Source organism: Chrysoperla carnea, chromosome 2, assembly GCF_905475395.1.
Source record: "Chrysoperla carnea chromosome 2, inChrCarn1.1, whole genome shotgun sequence".
Classification (NCBI taxonomy): domain Eukaryota; kingdom Metazoa; phylum Arthropoda; class Insecta; order Neuroptera; family Chrysopidae; genus Chrysoperla; species Chrysoperla carnea.
The window spans coordinates 98,129,192-98,149,694 of NC_058338.1; the positions used below are offsets into that span (position 1 = coordinate 98,129,192).

The 20,503-nt window shown below is 29.5% G+C and overlaps 1 protein-coding gene across 2 annotated transcripts; it reads left to right on the forward strand.

Moving 5' to 3' along the window:
* The first annotated feature begins 6,176 nt into the window (after positions 1-6,176).
* Positions 6,177-11,239, forward strand: LOC123291606 (dnaJ-like protein 60). 2 transcript variants are annotated; one of them, XM_044871949.1, is made up of 6 exons: positions 6,177-6,255; positions 6,651-6,747; positions 6,805-6,968; positions 7,033-7,206; positions 8,638-8,789; positions 10,896-11,239. In XM_044871949.1, the coding sequence occupies exons 1-6, from the start codon at positions 6,209-6,211 to the stop codon at positions 11,054-11,056; spliced, it is 795 nt and encodes a 264-aa protein (XP_044727884.1). In that variant the 5' UTR covers positions 6,177-6,208; the 3' UTR covers positions 11,057-11,239. The 2 variants fall into 2 exon arrangements, with proteins under 2 accessions (XP_044727884.1, XP_044727883.1); XM_044871948.1 differs by lacking the exon at positions 6,177-6,255 and adding an exon at positions 6,508-6,589 and having other exon boundaries at positions 10,896-11,238.
* Positions 11,240-20,503: the final 9,264 nt, after the last annotated feature.

Here is a 20,503-nt window from a genome sequence, read left to right on the forward strand (position 1 = left end):
TTTGGAATAGAAGAAACAGAAAATAATTATTACGAGCTTGAAAACATGGTACAATTACTTAGTTAAAAATACAATGAAAGTTGAATTCAGTATGCGTGACATCGACTTTGTTAGAAGAATGGGGCGCCAAAATTCAAATAGCTGTAGACCAATAATACTGGGTGTCATATCATATAGAACAAAAATCGAAATTCTTAAACAAAAACAACTTTTAAAACAGTAATATATAACATTAAAAGAAGATTACTCAAAAGAGGTCTTAGAAATACGCAAGAACTTGCCCCCTGAAGTACCCACATGATCTAACGAAAAGGGGAATAAACGCTGTGATAAAATTTGATAAAGTGATTAGACTAAATAGTAGTATGACTCTTACAAGTAAGAAAGATAATAGCCATAAATAAATATCAATGTCCTCTTCTCTTAATTAACCCACATTTGAAGTTAAAACTCTAAATTCTACGAAGAGTAATTGTTTTGATTATAAAACAAGTGAAAACAAACAATTGACTGAGTTAATTGTTGAAATACCATGCATGGTCAGTGTTGATTTCTTTATCACATAACACATACATTAATGTGACACATACATAACTGATAAACAAGTATAGTACATATTATAAATTTTCCGCCTAATTGCCGCCCTCACGGGTAAACAGTTATGTTTACGAAAAAATGTTTCAAACAAAAGTTGTTTAATTTTTAATAAGGAACATTTTTTATATTTAAACTTTTGTTCTATCTCTAACGGTTTACAAGATGGGTCCTACGGACCCAAGACCCAATTGACCTATGATGCTCATTTACGAACTTGATCTCACTCTTTACGTCCTGAGTACGCTGTAAAAATTCAGCTCGATATCTTTTTTCGTTTTTGAGTTATCGTGCCCACAGACGGACGGACGGACGGACGGATGGACAACCGGAAATGGACTAATTAGGTGATTTTATGAACACCTATGACAAAATATTTTCCTAGCATCATTATTTTTAAGCGTTACAAACTTTGGACTAAACTTAATATACTATGTATATTTCATACATGGTATAACAATTAACCAGGGAAAAATTATAATTCTAGATAGTATTGTAATAATTGCAATCTTTATTGATAATACAACCCATAAATATTTATAAATCGTGCAATTATAAAAACTAGTAATAAATATTATATTTATTAAGGTATTTCCAGCATGAATGCACTTGTCGACAGATTTGGCCTATTTTTATACTCTGTAAATATGTAATATATATCAAGGTATACTAAGTTTAGTTCCAAGTTTTCAACGCATAAATATATTGATGCTTCGAACAAAATTTTGGTATACGTGTTCGTAAAGCCGCCTAATTAGTCCATTTTCGGTTATTCGTCTGTCCGCCTGTCTATGAATACCAATCAAAAATGAAAAGAAATAGCAAGCTGAAATTTTTACCGCGTGCTCAAGACGTAAAAAGTGAGGCTAAGTTCGTAAATAAGCAACATAGGTTAATTCGGTTTTAGGTCCGTAGGACCCATCTTGTAAAATGTTAGAGATAGAAAAATGTTTCTTATAAAAAAATAAACAACTTTTGTTTGAAACATTATTTTGTAAACGTCACTGTTTATCCCTGAATGCGCAAATTAGGACAAAACTATGGTGTTCATTTTCTCCAAAACTATTTAAGATATAGAGTTGAAAATTTGCAGGTGGCTTCAAATAGTGGTCTCGTAAAAGATTCTTGAAAAACGAAAAAAATTCTAGAAAATGCTAATAAATGACGCCATTATTGTGTTGGTTGTTTAAACTTTTCCGATATTTCAGCATTTTTGGACGTGATTTTTGTATCGTGAGATAATCAACTGCAAAGTTCACGATTTCCCCATTCAAAGCATGTAAAACTCACTGTCCTCCCAGCTATTTTTACGATATTAAAAAATTTTCTCGGCAAAATTGAAAAAAAAAAGTAAGAAATATGTTGACCAAATTTTTTTTTAGCATTTCAGATGAAGAATTCTCACTAGAAGGGCAGAAAAGTAAAGTTGGTTTTTGAAAATTTTTAGTAGCATACAACATATGTGCGTTTAAAATTCCTAAGTAAACAAAAAAAAGATATAGTTTAGTGACGTCATTGCCCGATATCACCATACAGATTACATATAAAACTTTGTTTCACCAAAAGAAGATGGGCAACAATCTTTGAATGCTTATAACTTCTTCGTTTTTTAATCAATTTTAATTTCATTTTCAAATTTTGTCATGGTATCAAGTCGAGTTTTACATTTTTATGGTTAATATGGTTTTGACGTCAGACAACCATCTTGATTTCTTGTATTTTCTTAAATTTACTTTCTCGTTAAATTTTGTTGAAAAAAAATTTCACCTTAGTTATAGCATAGGATTGCAAATACCTTGCTGGAAATACCTTAATACAAGATTTAATGTTTCTAGTTTTATTTAAAATGTAGTTAAAATATAAAATATTTCTGTTTTATTAATAAATATTATCTAATGACTAATATAGGAGAGTGGATAAAATGGTGCAAAAATGCATTTTCTATAAAATGTGTTTTTTTCTCAAAGTAAGGAATGGAAATGAGAAATTTAAAATTAAATTTTTTAGGCACAGAATTATTGAATCGCATCCAGTTTTAGCCTATAGGGACACATTTTGAATTACAGTTTCAAAATTTTTTTATTCGGATTAATCAGGAATAATATTTTTTAAGAGCCTTGTGTATAGATCACTGATCTATTGAAAACTCCCCGTTCTTAAAATATGGTCACACATTCTATCCAACGAAGAGAAATGAGCGGGAATTAAAGAGACACTCATTGGGATTGAAATTGGACGAAAGAAGTAAGGATAGGTTTAGCCGCAGCAAAAGTAACATCGTCACCACCCGATGGAGAATACATGGAAGTGTCGAGGGCGAGCAAATGGAAAAATATTAACATTTAGTCAACGAGGCATGGCATTGATTTTATACCGAAGGTGTCATTTAAGAAAGGATTTTTCCAAATCCATCCCCTAAATGGGAAAAATAGGGGATAAAAGTTGATATGAAAATATATACAAACCGTCATTTTTGAGTTCACTACTTAATCGATTTTAAAAAGCTATAGAATGCTCCATTATCACCAATTAACATGAACTGGATTATTCCTTGACGCGATTAATTAATCTCTGATCCTGATGCAGAATTTTGGTCGATGGACCACAGTCCACTTGGAAACTAAAGTTTTCTAAGATGCTTTAAGCTGATTAATAAAAATTCGATCACTTAGAACATCTGCATTCTCTTTTTCAATAATATACTTGATCACACTGAAGATTCTTTTAGATTCAATGAAAATAAGTATAATGAATTTAGCGAACATTGGTAATTAAACACAAAAAACGGGTTTGTACGATTTGAACTTGCATGGAATGAATCATAAACGAGAAAACGAGATTTTTTATCAAAGACTATGCTTGTATTCTCAGTAGGAAATTGTTGCATTACCTTCATAATTAAAGCAAGGAAAATATTCCTCAATGAAAAATAGTTGAGGGCACCTGCCTTCTTATAAAAATGAGTTTCCACGTGACATTATAAATATATACTTACCGTTTACAGTGTGAATAGAATGCGACACACCCGGCACACGCCTACAAATGTGTGACTATTTAATTGAATATTATTTATATTATAAATTTATAATTAATAATTTATGACTGTATCTAATTGAAATATTTTAAAAATTATAATTACTTTTATTTATTATTTATTCATACGTAAACAAAATGTCTGCAAGTGTCATCTTTACGCGGTAATTTTAACTTGAGAAAAAATTTACCATAATTTTACAAACTCCTAACTAAAGAATACAGATAGATAATAGAAGAACAATTCTATACACATATACGAACTCACCATTTGGTAGTTTGAACTACTCCTCCAGAGGGTTTAAGCGTTACTTATGTTACAACAAAATAAATAAATAAATACATTTGTTTGTTATATTCACCGATAGATGACTCTATGCACATAATATTTTTATTTTTGTCTCATCATAGGCGTGCATTTAATTATTTATTTATTTCTATAATATTTCGTTGTGAAATAACGTCCCTAAAAATTCAAGCAATAAACTTGATTATATTTTTTCTTTAAATCAATTTAATACTATCACCTCTATAAAAACTAAATTTAAACTTTATAATAATATCATTTAAGCTAAAAAATTATGAATGCAAAATGTGAATGATCTGAAAATATTTTGTCAGGTGTAAGTAATCAAAAACAATTTTATTCTTAATCAAAATTATTTAATTCAGTTATATAACAAAACTAAATAAATAAATCTAAACATATGAAATGCTTTGTACTGAATTATTGACGGATAATTGCACAGCCTGAACCGCTAATCGTAGAGACCTGAAACTTGGAAAGTGTTTTCTTAGTACGACGTAGGCATCCGATAAGAAACGATTTTCCAAAATTCTAGTGGATGAAAAAGGCGATGTGAATTTTTATATGGAAAACCAAAGTTAATAATTTTATAGACAAATATAGATCAACGTTTGCATGTTTGTCATGTTACTATAGTTTTTTTTAGCTTCATGTGGTTTATATATATTTACAGAGAATTTTAATTATTGTTCTCACAAGCGATATGTACGAAAGGCTTATTTATAAACTGAAAGTCTGAAACTTTATTTTATCGTTGTACGAAATATCTGAAACAATGATTGTACAGCTGCATACCTATTTAAAGTTTTAACCGGCAGAAAAACTTGAGGGCAAAACCATTGAAGATAGAAATTTCAATTATTTTTAAAGGAGAACGAGTATATTAGATCTATTTTGTTACAAATTCAAATATCTTAAAAATAATATTTAATACAGAACTACTAATAGAAACGTTTTAGAAAAAAAATAGAGTTACGTTTCTATAAAATATCTACTAAAATTTCCATTCCTCTTATGAACACTATGATTCCTATTCTTATTTTAGTAAGTATTGAAATTGGTTATCCAATTTCTCTTCATAAAATTAAATACACACTTATCAAAAGAAGAAAATCAATCACTACAGTCTTTAATCCAGAGAGAGACACTGTATAAGGTCGATCTTTACCCATCTGATAACCAGATGAGACATATTTTTTATGAAATTTTATTGATTTTTGAGCAATCTTATTATATTTTTTTATAACGAAATGTCTTCATGGCTATTTTTAATGAAACTAATTTTAACCAATTTTTCCACAAGAAGGGTTTTTTTACAGGCAAGCTAATACCATTATTTTCGTAATTAAATTATCTTTTTTCTGATATCAATTTGGATTCGTAACTAGATCACTTTAGTTACCTATATTGACTTACATCTGTTCATATTATATTTTGAAAATAGGTGTTATATTTTTTATATACATTAATTTTGTCAGATACAGTAAAAATAACCATTAGTTTACCTAATTTATACAGAACATAGGTTTTTTTTTTAATTTTTCAATACCCAGTTTTAAAATAAAATTTTAAATAATATAAAATTTTTTTCTGTTATGATACCGATTTTAAGTTTTTATTCTTGTATGGATTGAGGGACCCAAAAAAATCCTGCATACTGACTTTCAAGTTTTCTCTCTATTTTGACTATTTGACTATTTTAATATTTGTAAATTATCACAGATATTTAATATTAATGAATTTTGCATTAGTTATTTTTTAGCTTAAATGATGTTATTATAAAGTTTAAGTTTAGTTTTTACAAAGGTGATAATAGTATTAAATTGATTTAAAGAACAAATATAATCAAGTTTATTGCTTGAATTTTTAGGGACGTTATTTCACAATGAAATATTATAGAAATAAATAAATAATTAAATGCACGCCTATGATGAGACCATATAAAAATATTATGCGCATAGAGTCATCTATCGGTGAATATAACAAACAAATGTATTTATTTATTTATTTTGTTGTAACATAAGTAACTCTTAAACCCTCTGGAGGAGTAGTTCAAACTACCAAATGGTGAGTTCGTATATGTGTATAGAATTGTTGTTCTACTATGTCCTAACAATCAAATAAACAAAAAATCACTAAGAGATGATGCTCGTTTATTTTTTCAAAATATCAAAATTTTAGTGGAAAAATAAAATCAATTTTTAATGAAATTATGAATGCTTCTAAATCAAATTTTTTAATAGATTCATAAATCTTATTTCATATTAACAAAAAATGAAAAGATTTCAAATTTATTCTCAAGCGCCGACAACAGTCAGTGAGTAAGTTTTTCACTTCACCTATTAAACTTATAATTTTTCAAAATATTATAATTAACAGAATAAATATTAAATAAAACTTACCATTTATTTAAAAGAAAAAGAAATATTAATTTTATTTTAAAATACCTGCTATACCTACCGCTACCAATAGTTTATTTTGATTTTTTTTCAACAGATGGTGGCAGTTAATTTAGTAAATATAAAAACAAAACCTAAAAATATTTGACAGTTCAAAATAATTTAAAAAAAATAATGTAGTTTTTAAGATGTTTTTTAAATATAATAATTTTATATTAGGCCGTATAATTACAAGACAAATTTTTAGCACAAATGTGTAAGTTTAGAAAAATATATAGAAAAGGATTCATTTAAGTTTTTCACCTTTTCTGTTTTAGTACACTAAAAGCAAAATGTTATTACGACATACTAGAAATTCCAATTGATTCAACCGCAAAAGATATTCGCACAGCTTACATTAAACTATCGAAAAAGGTAGAAAAAAACAGGCATTTAATTTATATTATTTTATCTAATAAATGGTTTTTGCAGCTTCATCCAGATAGGAATAAAACAAAAGATACAAGTAGAGAATTTGTACAACTGAATGAAGCGTATCAAACATTAAGTGATCCGATTAAACGTCGTGAGTACGATTTTGGCAGGACTACCACTTCTAACAGTTACAAAAGCAACACTAATAATTCTGGCCCAAGGTAAATTAACAAACATAAACTCGAAGTAATATTTTAATTAATCATATCTATGTTTTTAAAATAGAAATGTTCACGAAATGTATGGTTTTGATAGTCCTAAAGCAAATTGGTCAAACACAAGCATGGGTTCGGCATACTATGGAATAAAGGGAGTGAATAGAATTTCAAATTTTTGGATAGTGATGATATGTTTACTATTTACATCTTTAGGTGTAGGTTTACAAATTTTAGCTATAAGGTAATTATGCTTATTGTAGTTTGGCATGTGTGATCTTTGTTACGTTAATAAAATTGATTAGAATTGCTTTGTTTTGCGTTCATTCTTAGGGGTTCCGTTGTATTTTTTGAGTGACTACAGATCTGTTCATTTAAAAAACCGTTTTATGAATAGCATAAAACGATATCAAGTAAAGTAAAAAATATCTCAAGATTTTGAAAATTATCCATAAATGAAATGGATTCTTTTTTTTTGGGCTTTAATGATTGTAGAAAATGATTTTTATTTAAATTATAAAATTACTCGATTTTCCGATACCGATAATTTTAGAAATTTTATTGCTAGTACAGGATGATTTTTTAAATTAGCATATGCCTGAAACTCTATAAATATATTTAATTGAGGAAAATGATTCGATTTCAATTTTCATTCAATTAGTAGAGAGTTAAGCTAAATAAATTGTGTTACTGGACTGGTAAAAAGCGAATATAATCAAGCACAAAGCTTGAGTTAAGAGACAAAATTGCTATCAGAAAACGAAAAATATGCTTTTAAAGAAGAAAAAAGCCAAGAAACATAGTTTTTTGTTTACGGCTAACCAATGATTAAGTTAACCTAAAAAATTTGCAATAATAAAAAAACGATTTTCTTGCGCTAGTTAAAACTTGACATCCAATGTAAAAAAATTCAATAATAAAGTTATAGATCTCAAAAAAACCAATCGATTGACGGCTGGTCCAATTTGGATGCGTAGATGCCGAGAAAACTTAAATAATGAGCAAAAATCGTCTTTTTTAAATTTGTTTATAACTTTAATGTATGATTAGATAGGATAGAATGTTTTTCGGTTCGTTCTGATTAAAAGCTCTCACAGCCACAAAATGTTTTAACGGATAATTTTCGAGCTACCGCCGATTGAAGTTACACATATATTGTATTTATAGTGTATGACTACCGTCTTAATAATGATCCAATGTACAACACACCAACTAACAAGACAATACAACTATACAGAAACGCACACACACACATACAACACACAGTAGTCATATACTATAACTATAATATGTGCCTAGCTTTGATTTCCCGTAGCTCGAAAACTACTCGTTAATTTTGTGACTATGAGAGCTTTTGATCAGAACGATATAAAGATTATTTTGTAGACGGTTTTAATAAGTTTCACAGAAACCAATTTACCCATCTAATCGTACGGGGCCTTTTATGCAAAACATAAATGTCTAATGTTTCGGTTTAGAAAATATTTTCGTAATCAAACCTTGAACAAACAGTTCAATAAAACACATAGAATCTACATTTTTCTCATTTCGAGGTCCAATGTGTAATATTCGAAGAGTAGCGATTTATAATCTGTTTTGACGTAACTCTTCTAAAGTATCTGCGGAACCCAAATTTCATAAATTTTAATCTGAACATAGCTTTTATTGATTACAGAGAATCATTTACATTTCAAAGGAAACAACTCGATCAAAAATCATTAGAAAATGCCCAAATATTGTCGAGTGTTCGTGCACGGGCAAATGATGGTAATGATATACAGTTAGAACGATTAAGGCGTAAGGCTGAAGCTGAACAAAGGATTTATAGTATAAATGATTAATTTTGATATTTATTTGTTGTTTAGTCTTAATTTTGTTTGTCTGGAAAAAAAAGCAAAACATAAGTTTAACAAAAAAATTTTGTAAATTGTTACGAGTACTTATGTAAAAGTACGATAAAAAAAATGGGAATGTTTACAATAATTAGAAAACATAAATTATAGAAAAATTATTTTTAAATTATGTTTGAGTTATTTAAGGCCGGGTCACACAGGAAGCGATTTTATGTAGTAATTTGTTTTCAATGATAAATCATAAAAAACTTGTATAAAAAGATTCTGAGTGTAGTTTTATTTACGAATGTTAAGGTTGTTAAGAAAGAAGAAAATTGATGAAATAATTATTAAGGCGGCGAAACCGAATTAACTTTTAGTCCAGTACAATCTTGAAAAATAGCCCAGTCGCGTGGTAGAATTTGTTGATTTCTTTCTGCGACTGCCTAAAATATTTTTGTAAGGGGTTATTTTGTGCGCTTATCACGATTTTTTGGATCGTTTTGCTGCCCGAGGTGAGGAAAAAAACACATATCCGTATTTAAGCGCGAAATTTGAATTGAACATGGAAATTTCGGTTTTCTTGAGTGTAGTTTTGAAAAGAGGGGTGAGATTAAAAGAGTTGTCAGACAAAGTTGTAACTGCAGTATATACGCACAATTTTCCGCCAATTCAAGGTCATGAGACCCAGATATGACCCCTTATGTACATTTTTACCGTTTTTTTAATAATTATTTTCGAGTATGAAGTTGACTCTAAAAATAATATGTATGCCAGGAATTTTGTTGTTGTTTTACCTCGATTTTGTTTCTTTTATTAATATCGCCACTACCGGCGCTAAATTCAACCATCCATTTCCGGAAAATCGTAAAATTGAGTTTTTAGTCCGAAAAATGTTGTTATTGAAACAAATCTAAATAGGTCAATATAACCTAAAAATACTACCCATTATAATTTTCATTGTATACCGTTTATCCATTGTAAGTTTGGCCAATACCCCGACTTCTGAGCTAACTTTGAAAAATTCGGTGCTCTCTACGAATGTCGAAAATATTTTTGCCTATTTTTTGTTATTAAAACTATGTTTTTAAGTTACTAGATTCTATACTTAATTATTTCGAGTTTTGATGAAAACAAGTATTTGACAATATTAATTTCGTGAAAAGTTCAATTATGTTTAACAAAAATCATACATTTTGTAAATGAGAACATTTATTTATAAACTTAAATATTGTGGTAGTTTTTTGTGGAGCTGTCATTTCTGTATCTTGAGCTATGAACCTTAAATTAGTGTGTTTATCTGTTATTATTGACTGTTATTATTTAGAAAATTTGTCATTAAATAGCATTTTCTTCATAACAATCTTAATGGACATACTTGAAAGGACCCACTTGGATTACCGACCAAATATGCTGAACCAAAATATTAAAGGAAAATTCTGCTAAAAATTCTGTATTATCTGAAATAATCATAGCACTGAAATTTTTCTGATATCATTCGAAAATTTAAACATCTGGTAATCCCTTGCATATTGTTTTGTAAAAAAATTTACTACCCTCTCAATTTTCGTCTTTAAAACATGTCAAAAAACAGATATTTCCCATATTTTATGGAAAACGCAACATTTCTCACCATTTCCATCCTTCGTGCAAAGCGGCAAGGAATGATACAAATTTTTGAGCAATAGATTCCAATACTGGTAAATGCAAGTTTTCAAACGAGCTATAGTTGTTCCAAATTCGATGATTTTTCGCAGAGATTTGAAATTTTGTATTAAAAAAATTTTTGTTTCCTTTGATATTTTAATTTAGTATATTTACGGTAATCTTTGCTATTTTGTCAAATTTAGATAATCAAAACAGATCATTCAGTTTTTGCAAAGACTTTGCAATACAAATCGATTTCCTTTGATTAGAATAGTGTTACTATGACCGGTGGGTTACTGTGTGGCCCGTCTTTTATTAACGTTTTTTGTTTGTTTTTATTTCCACGGGAAGGGAGGTTTACTTAGTAGAAATTGTTTTTTATATATTAGTTCGAAAAATATTTCTCTAACAATAAGTTAAGACTTTGTTTTATAGTTTGTTTGTTTTGCTGTAGTTAGTAACAAGAAAAATGTTACCTCAGGGGAAAATAGCTTTAATTCTAGAAAACGTAGAAATAGAATACAACCACCAAACAGTGCAATAGATGATGAAGTTTGTACAAAGAAGTCGCATCGTACATCTGCAATTCGAAGATGGACCAGAAAAAATGATTAGATGCCTGGAAAATCTATAACATTTGAATGTCGAGCTTTTTTATAACAAGCTCGTATTTTATATAAAATACAATCAGATTTTCACTTATTCTGTCCAATTTTGTGTGTGTGTGAGAAAATTAACAAAACATAAGTTTAATAAAAAAAAAGCAAATTATGTCAAGTTTTAATATCTGTGATTACATAGTTGAAAAATGGAAATGTTTACATTTTAAAATCTTAGAAAGAAAATTTTTTTGTATTATCTTAACTAATATAAATGTGAAACTAACTCTGTCTGCCTGTCTGTCTTTTTTTACGTTTTTAAGTCTAAACCGCAGAACCGGTTTTGATAATTTTCGATTTAGAGATAAGTAGGACTTTGGGAAAGGCCATAGAGTACTTTTTGTTGCGGGAAATAAAATTTGAAGAGGATGAAATGGAAGAAAAATACCTCTAAAACTACCCATTTCAGTTATATTCAAGCTAGAATGATTGGGTTTTTCCATTCGACGTGTAATAAATTCAAATTAACAGAAAACTTTTAATATTAAGGTATACGCCGCAATCCGCCACATCCCCAAAACTATTTTTTTTCTATATATGCTAGAAAGATACAGGATTTTGCTTTCGACGTGAAATTCTATGAAACTTGTCATAAAAATCGAAAACTTAAAAAGTGTTTTGAAAAGACGATAAAAATGCATGTCTTATAGTGTGATCAAATAAAAAAAAAATGGCGTCAATTTTTAGATAATTCTGAGTTCGGAGAAAAAAATTGAATTTAGTAGATCATAATGATACAAATTGAAGAAACTAAAATCTAACATTTTTTGATGGTCGGAAGGGGTCCAAAAAAAATGGTAAAGTGGCCTAATCCGGTCTTTCGCGTCAGACATCGTCGGATTGAGTTAAAAATAAAAAAGCGTTTAACAAGCTTAGGCGCCGTAAAAAGGCGAAAAAAATGAGCTGCGAATGAACCCGATTGGTCCATCGATGTCCCCACAAATTGCAAAAAATTCTTCGATTTTGCTCGAAATTTCAAAACTTCACAGCTCTTGTTGTTTTGAAGATTCAAAGCTGGGATTTAAATGGATTGTAGCTTTTGTGCCCATGAAGTATCACAAACAATTTCAGCAAGATCGAATGTATACTTTTTGCAAACCGCAGCTGAATGCAAAAAACAGGACTTTTGTAAAATGGCCCTAAAAAAGTTGTGGTGCGGTAACGCGCTATTTTTTTTACGCAATCATATGCTTTAATAGTTAAAGTAATACCTACTAAAGTGCCAACCTCTCATCTTTAGTAAAAGTTACTAAAATATTAATTTTAAATTACTATTATTTTAAATTATAACATTAAAAATAGGGTGGGAGTAATAGGAGCAATTATTAAGAGACAGAAGTTATGTGTAATCCCAGCTTTGAATCTTTAAAACAACAAGAGCTATGAAGTTTTGAAATTTCGAGCAAAATCGATGGTTTTTTGCAATTTGTGGGGACATCGATGGACCAATCGGGTTCATTCGCAGCTCATTTTTTTCGCCTTTTTACGGCGCCTAAGCTTGTTAAACGCTTTTTTATTTTTAACTCAATGTCTGACGCGAAAGACCTGATTAGGCCACTTTACCATTTTTTTTGGACCCCTTCCGACCATCAAAAAATGTTAGATTTTAGTTTCTTCAATTTGTATCATAATGATCTACTAAATTCAATTTTTTTCTCCGAACTCAGAATTAAAATATCTAAAAAGTTAATTTGATCACACTATTATCAGTGAAATTCATCCTGCTGAGAAATTGTACAGTTACTGCTATGAAACTTATAGATAATAGAAACCTGAATCGATCTCAATTTAAAAATCGAATTAATTTTAAAAAATCCCTAATAGTCGATCCAGCTACAAAATCATTACATTCATAACGTGATTAATAGGGCCTTTCATTTAAAATCACGATTCACTTTTGTTTCGGACTAACTGATTTATAAAAAATGTGATAAAATGAATAACAAATATCTTCTATTTTGGCCAAACTGCTGGTAGTCCAAAAAAATAAACTGCACCTGCGCTTATGACTTGATGAAAAGGCTTATCAAACCCTAATTTGAACGTATCTTTACGAATAAATGCATTTGTCTGTCGATTCCACAGTTAAAATGATTTCATGACATTTATATAGTTTTTTTTTTGGCAAAACATAAACATTGAAACACACTTTTTAAATGATGCATTCTTAAAGTCAACCAGATTTGTGGATTTAGTACAAAAAAAATATTTTTTCATTGTTCAAATATCAAACTTTGCCTTTATAATTCGAATTATGTAACATGGAAAATATTTGCAGGATGTAGTTTAAAACATGCTCCTGAACCTAAAAGAACTAATTTTAAACAAAAAAGTAATATTGACCAAATCGCATCGAAAAAAATCGAAAAGCAACTCATTTTTGCGGCTACCTTTTCAAAGGCAGCTGTTTAACATCATGCTAGAAATAAATAGGCTTTAATTTGATATAAACAAGATCAATGTACGTTATGAACGTAAAAATATAACAAAGTAATACCTGTTTACACCTGGATGCGAAAAGGTTGCGGCCACATGGGCAACAGCACCCATGAACAAAAAAGTTTGTAGACAATAATCAAGCGTTCAAATAATTCAACAGTTTTTCAGTGTAAAATTAGTTTTATTAACTGCTACGTTTCCTATACTAACTTAGCACCCAATACTTTTCAAAGTCTTTACTTTCATTGCTGTGAAGTCCATAATATTTGATTTAATTAACAAATGAATGAAATTTTTTTTTTCTAAAATCAATTAACATTATTATAATTAAAATTATTTGCGGGCACTTTTTAACCGGCACCGCCGTTAAAATTATGTCCCTTTATTCATAAACATACGTTCAAATTTTAGTTTGATTGATCACGTTATGAATGTACTGATTTTGTAGCCGGATCTTAAACTATAAGAATTATTAGAAAAATGCGAAACATTCCTAAAAAAGAGAATCTTTTGAATTTCCCTAGTTTTTTAATGTTCTTTAAGTTATCTTCACTGTTGTTACTCAACAGATGAAGACAACTTAGGTAAATAAAATAAAAAGAAACACACTCAACAATTCGATCAATGACAAAATAAGTTACTTACCTTGCTACAAATTAGCAATACGAACGACTGGATGGATAAGCCACACATAATAGGCTTGTATGACACATCTAATAGGCTTGTATGACACATAATATACTATGCGTTTAATTTACATTTTGGCATAGGCATCTCTCACGAGTATGGCAGAGTACGTGAGTTAAGCAATGCATATAAGAAAGAGGTGTTATTTGAAAGAAGTGTATGTTTTCTTGCAAAAGTGTGTTGTAGCTTCGGTTCCCTTTAAGCTGTATGATGGTTCTGCTGCTGTGTGCCTGTAAAGAGTGGGTTTTTTTTTTTTAAATATAAATATTATAAATTAAATTGATAATTTTTATAACACCTCTTTCTTATTTGCATTGCTTAATGCATGTAGTCTGTCATACTCGTGGGAGATGCCTTTGCCAAGATGTAAATTAAACGCATGGTATAGATGTGTAAACAAGGTCAACTTTTTTTTGCGTTCAGTTTAAGTTAATACCATTTGCGATTGTAGTGACTCGTAATAGATGGAGTTGAGTGGGCAACGCAAGTTTATGTAAAAAGAGTATATAGTCCAGTAATTCTACAACCGACCAATTGATAAAATCGAATTTGATACTACCCAGAAACAAAAAGTAATCCAACCCAACTCATTCAATAGATTTTTTTGTTATCGACATTTTTTAGCGATTTTCGACTAATGACTTGGCTAATTGACTAGCTTCATTATATTAAAATTGAATAAAAAATAACATTTACTTAAATAACTATCGCACCAAATAGTTTTAAAAAAATTTTTAAAATAAGAAATTTAGATTATCTTAATAAACCTTAATGCTTAAAGATTGGCTCATAGTGATTTACTACAGTACAAGAACTGAAGAAGATCGAATGGCTAAATATAAAGAATGTGATTAAAATTTTGAATGTAATAAAGTTAGTATTTGTATTTTTTTTCTGGAACTATTCCTGGAATTGCCGATTCACTATAATAATTAATTTATTAATGATCCTAAACACTTTCGGATTTGATTTAACCGTGCATCAATTTCATTTTTATTGGAATAGTGGTTTTCTACCGTCTTCGTCTACATATTTGACTTGAGAGTTGATTGTTGGCAACACTGGGCGAGACGTAAATCTCATAGATAAATACTATTACAATATCTTTGCGTAAATCTGTATAACCCACTGACCTCCGTCTACATAAAACTGCGTCACATCACCTCCCCAAGCTGCATCTCAATGTGCTCCATGGCTAAACGTAACAAAACATAGCTCTGATAAAAAAACACTCGTTTAGCAAAGGAATATAATATATTTTTAAAAAATATATATTTTTTTACACATCTGACAATATATAATTATATTTTTTATCCATGTAATGGCTAATAAGTTTACATTGCTTGTAAAACATACACGCTACCAAAACTTGAGCTGTTTTATTTAAAAATAATAAAATTTATAATTTATAGGCTTTATTTATTTCTTTTCTCTACAGGTCATTTTGTATATTTAGATTTAAGGTAGGTATTTATTAATATATATATGTGGTGCATCAGATTTCCAACACAGATTCCCATAAACTGAATATTTGAGAATCGCTGACTAAGCAGACTCCCATAATAAATTCATTTCTTCTTTTTTGCAGGATTGCATTATTTTCATTATAAATAAAAATATTTTTCTAATTTTAATTAGTCTTTGATAATCTTTGAAAAAATAAAATTTTTAAGTTAATTTCGAATTGTTATTATGTTCAAAATAGTTTACATCATATTAATTGTTATAATCATTGTTGTAATGTAAAGTTATTTTTATTAATTAAATACAAAATATCTCAATTTAATTAAAAATTAATAAAGTGTTATAATTTGAAAAACATCCTAAATACGACGTAATCAACATTCAACAAAAATAAAAGTGAACATTGAAAGCATCGAGAAGTTAACACAACAATAGATCAAAGCTCCGTTTCTTGAATTTATCGAAAAAATCAAGTGGCGATCCCGTTAAACTGAACTGAAGGATTTCCAGTCGAATCCATTTCATAGGAGAACAACTAACAATTTTCGGACCAAATTGGTTTTCCTAAAAGTGAAATTGGAGGTCACGACAAAATTGGCGATCCTGCCAGGATAATACTACGTATTAGTTAGAGTTGAAAAACTTAAATATTGTGATTTACGAACATTACCAGCTTGGAAAAATACCAGGTCAAGACGGTGCTTGTATAATTACATTCAACAGTGGTTCAACGATAACAAAAACAACAAAAGCTTAAGCAGTTCCAAACCAGTGCAGGTCTAGACGCAGCAAAGCCGAGCTTGTATCAAGGTAAGCGAATTGTTTATTTTGCTTCTGCTGTTAAATTTTTAAATAATTTTTATCCCATACACAATTCACAATGTCCTCTCACCCATCACGAAATAATTCTCCTGAACCAGAAATCTCTGAAGATGAGGGTTCATTTGTCGATAGCGAAAAAATTCCAATATCATTTCTCGCACAAATGATTACACCGTATAATGGCAATCCAGCCGAACTTCAAAATTTTTTACAAAATGCCGAAAATGCTTTAAGTCTTTCACAAGATTCTCAAAAAAGAGCCTTAACAGCATTGATATTTTCTAAAGTATCTGCCGATGTAAAAAATAAACTAAACGCTACAAATATTACAACTTTTGCAAATTTAAAACAAAAATTAGAACAAATTTTTCAAATTACGGAAAGTTTAACATTTTTACAAGAACAATTGGAAACATGTAAACAAAAACCGAATGAATCAATAAAAGAATTTTACTCTCGCATTGAACGTCTAAATTCTCGCATTATTCAAAAAGTAAAAGAAAAAACTACTTCGAAATCCATGTTAATTGGAAAATTAGCATTAATCGAGGATATGGCACTCAGAAGGTTTACACACCATTGTAAACCGGAAATATCCAATATTCTACGTCACAAAAATTGCAACTCAATGAATGAAGCGTTATCAATAGCAAGCGAAGAGGAAGCGTTCATTAGCATGCAAAACCAACTTAGAAATACAAGCTTAAATAATATTCATTCAAGTAATTCGCGAAAGTATTGTAAAATTTGTAGAAAAAATAATCATAATACTAAAGACTGTCGAAATAAAAATAATAGTTCACAATTTAATAATTCTAATTCTGGAGAGGCATCACGCTCAGATAATCGAAATTATAATTTTAAACAATGTACTTATTGTAAATTTAAAGGGCATACTATTGACGAATGCCGGAAAAAACGTTTTAACGAAAATTTGAATAATTCAAATCCCAAAGTAGCCCACGCAAATAGTGGCTCAAATAATCCCAGTACTTCAAGGCAATCAAATAATCCCAATAATGATGTAAATCATTTAAACTACAAATCGCTCGGGTTAACGGAAGCCCCAACTACGAGCAAGTCAACAGAGTGGGCTTCACTAAACTTCCAAATGCAATAATAAATGATAAAAAACTTTTATTTAATTCCGAACACTCTCAAAACAATCAATTTAATTTTTTAATTGACACAGGTGCTAGTGTTAGCTTATTAAAAGTTAACAATCTAAACCCCAATCATAAAACGGAAATAAATAGTAACATTAGAATATCAATTAAAGGTATAACTGATGGAACAATTTCATCATTTGGACTTGTATCAGTCTACATGACTAAAAACGATCACAAATTTCATCATTTTTTTCATTTAGTGGATAGTGACACTGTACCATATGACGGAATTTTAGGTACAGATTTTCTAACGAAACATAATGCTGTAATTAACTATAAAACTAATTCAATTTCTTTAGATCCCGCGAAAATTTTTAATACAAAAATCGAACCATCTAGGAAAGATGAAATTTTAAAACTATTACGTACGGACACATTAAATGAAGAAGAAAAATCTAAGTTAACCGAAGTAATTATTGAATACAACCAAATTGTAAAATTAGAAAACGATATTCCAGGGTGCACAAATAAAATTGAACATGAAATTAAATTGATTGATGAGAGTTGTGCAATTAAAAATAAAATTTATCCTCTACCCAAACACTTACGTGAAGAAGCACAAAAACAAATTGACGAATTACTTAAAAATAATATTATTCGTAAAAGTAAAAGTCCATACAATTCTCCTGTTTGGATTGTAGATAAAAAATTAGACGCTTCAAACATAAAAAAATATCGTATGGTAATTGACTATAGAATGCTTAACCAAAAAACCATACCAAATAATTACCCAATTCCACGAATTGATGAAATATTATCAAATTTAGGGGGAAACAAGTACTTTTCGGCTCTTGATTTGGCGAGTGGGTTCCACCAAATTCCGATCAAATCCGAGGATATTCCCAAGACGGCCTTCACCGTTGGCCACGGTCATTTCGAATTCCTTCGAATGCCATTTGGTTTGGTAAACGCTCCAGCGACTTTCCAAACCCTTATGAATGAAATATTTCATGACCAAATTTTACAACAAAAATGTATGTGTTATCTAGATGACTTAATTATTCTTGGAAAAAGTCTAGACGAACACATCGCATACTTAAAAGAAATTTTACAAATATTAAAAAACAATAATCTAAAAATAAACATGGACAAATGCGAATTTCTTCAACAAGAATTAAAGTATTTAGGCCATACAATAACTTTATCTGGTATAAAACCTCAAAAAGAAAAAATTGAAAAAATTCTCAATTTAAACGAACCAAAAAATATTAAACAGATTCAAAGTTTCCTAGGTATCACTGGATACTATCGAAAATTTATAAAAAATTACGGTGAAATAGCCAAGCCTCTAACCAAACTGTTGAAGAAAAATCAAAAATTCATATTTGACGAAAAATGTAAAAATTCTTTTGAAACTTTAAAATCAAAAATTACTTCAGCACCAATTCTACAATACCCCGATGATAATAAAATGTTTTCAATCACTACAGATGCTTCAAATCTGGCTATAGGTGGGGTACTAACACAATCGTATGACGGAGTAGATTTACCTATCGCATACTACTCTTACACACTAAACAAAGCCGAACAAAATTACTCTACTATAGAGAAGGAATGCCTTGCTATTTTAAAAACTATTAAAAATTTCCATCATTTTCTCTATGGCCGCGAGTTTTTGGTAAAAACGGATCACCGCCCATTAGTATGGCTGAATTCGGTTAAGGACCCTACTAGCAGACTCGTACGTTGGAGACTAAAACTTATGAACTACCAGTACAAAATAAATTACACACCGGGAAAAACAAATTATACTGCAGACACTTTAAGTCGCCCAATATTTGTTGCAATGATTAACAAAGAAAAATCCTATGAAGATTTTCAAAAATTCAATAAAAAATCGAACCCAATAATAAGATTCAACCCTGGTTGCGATATAGCAACCATTAAAAATTTAATAATACCATGTGCAAAAAATTTAAATATTAACGAAAATTTAAAAACATTTATTCTAAACAATTTTACCTTAAATGAAATTAAAAATGCAAATCTTGGTCAAGTTCTGAGAAAAGAAAATGCTAATCAAAATATAATTTTACTAATTCTAAAACAACACGAAAATTATAAAATAAACCCAAAACTTTTATATGAAGTAGTGGACGAAGTAGCACTTACATCACCTGACTTCAACACCTTCATCGACTTAGCATTTATAGATAAATCAATTCAAACAAAATATCTAAATAACCTACTGTTATATCATTTTAACAATAATATCGAAAAAATAAACGTCGAAAATATAAACTACAGTACGCTTCTAACTGAGGATGAAATACAGAATATATTACAAAACGAACTAAATATATCAAATGAAGAACCCGAACAAATTCCATCTACTTCCAAAGAAAATGACAACGAAATCATCGAAATACCAGATGATATAGACACAGACAACATAGAACCAGACGAGGTAGAACCACCAAATGAAACACAACCAAATAATGAAGAACCAAACGAGAATACTGTACCTGAGGAAGGAACAACCACTACCATTATCCGTACAGACGAAGAAAAGAAGAGACTTTTACAAGAATATCACGATTCCCCACTTAGAGGACATCCAGGCGTCTCAAGAACGTATAGTGAACTTCGAGAAAAATACTTTTGGAAGGGAATGAAGACATACGTTGAAAACTATATAAAGAAATGTCCCACATGTCAAAAAGCAAAATCTTCTCATCTAAATAAAGCGCCCATGGTTATCACCACCACTGCGGAAAACTTCAACGATGAAATTTCAATGGACTTTGTAGGTCCCCTACCGGTCACATCAAATGGGAATAAATTCATCTTAACCATACAAGATCACCTTACGAAACATCTGC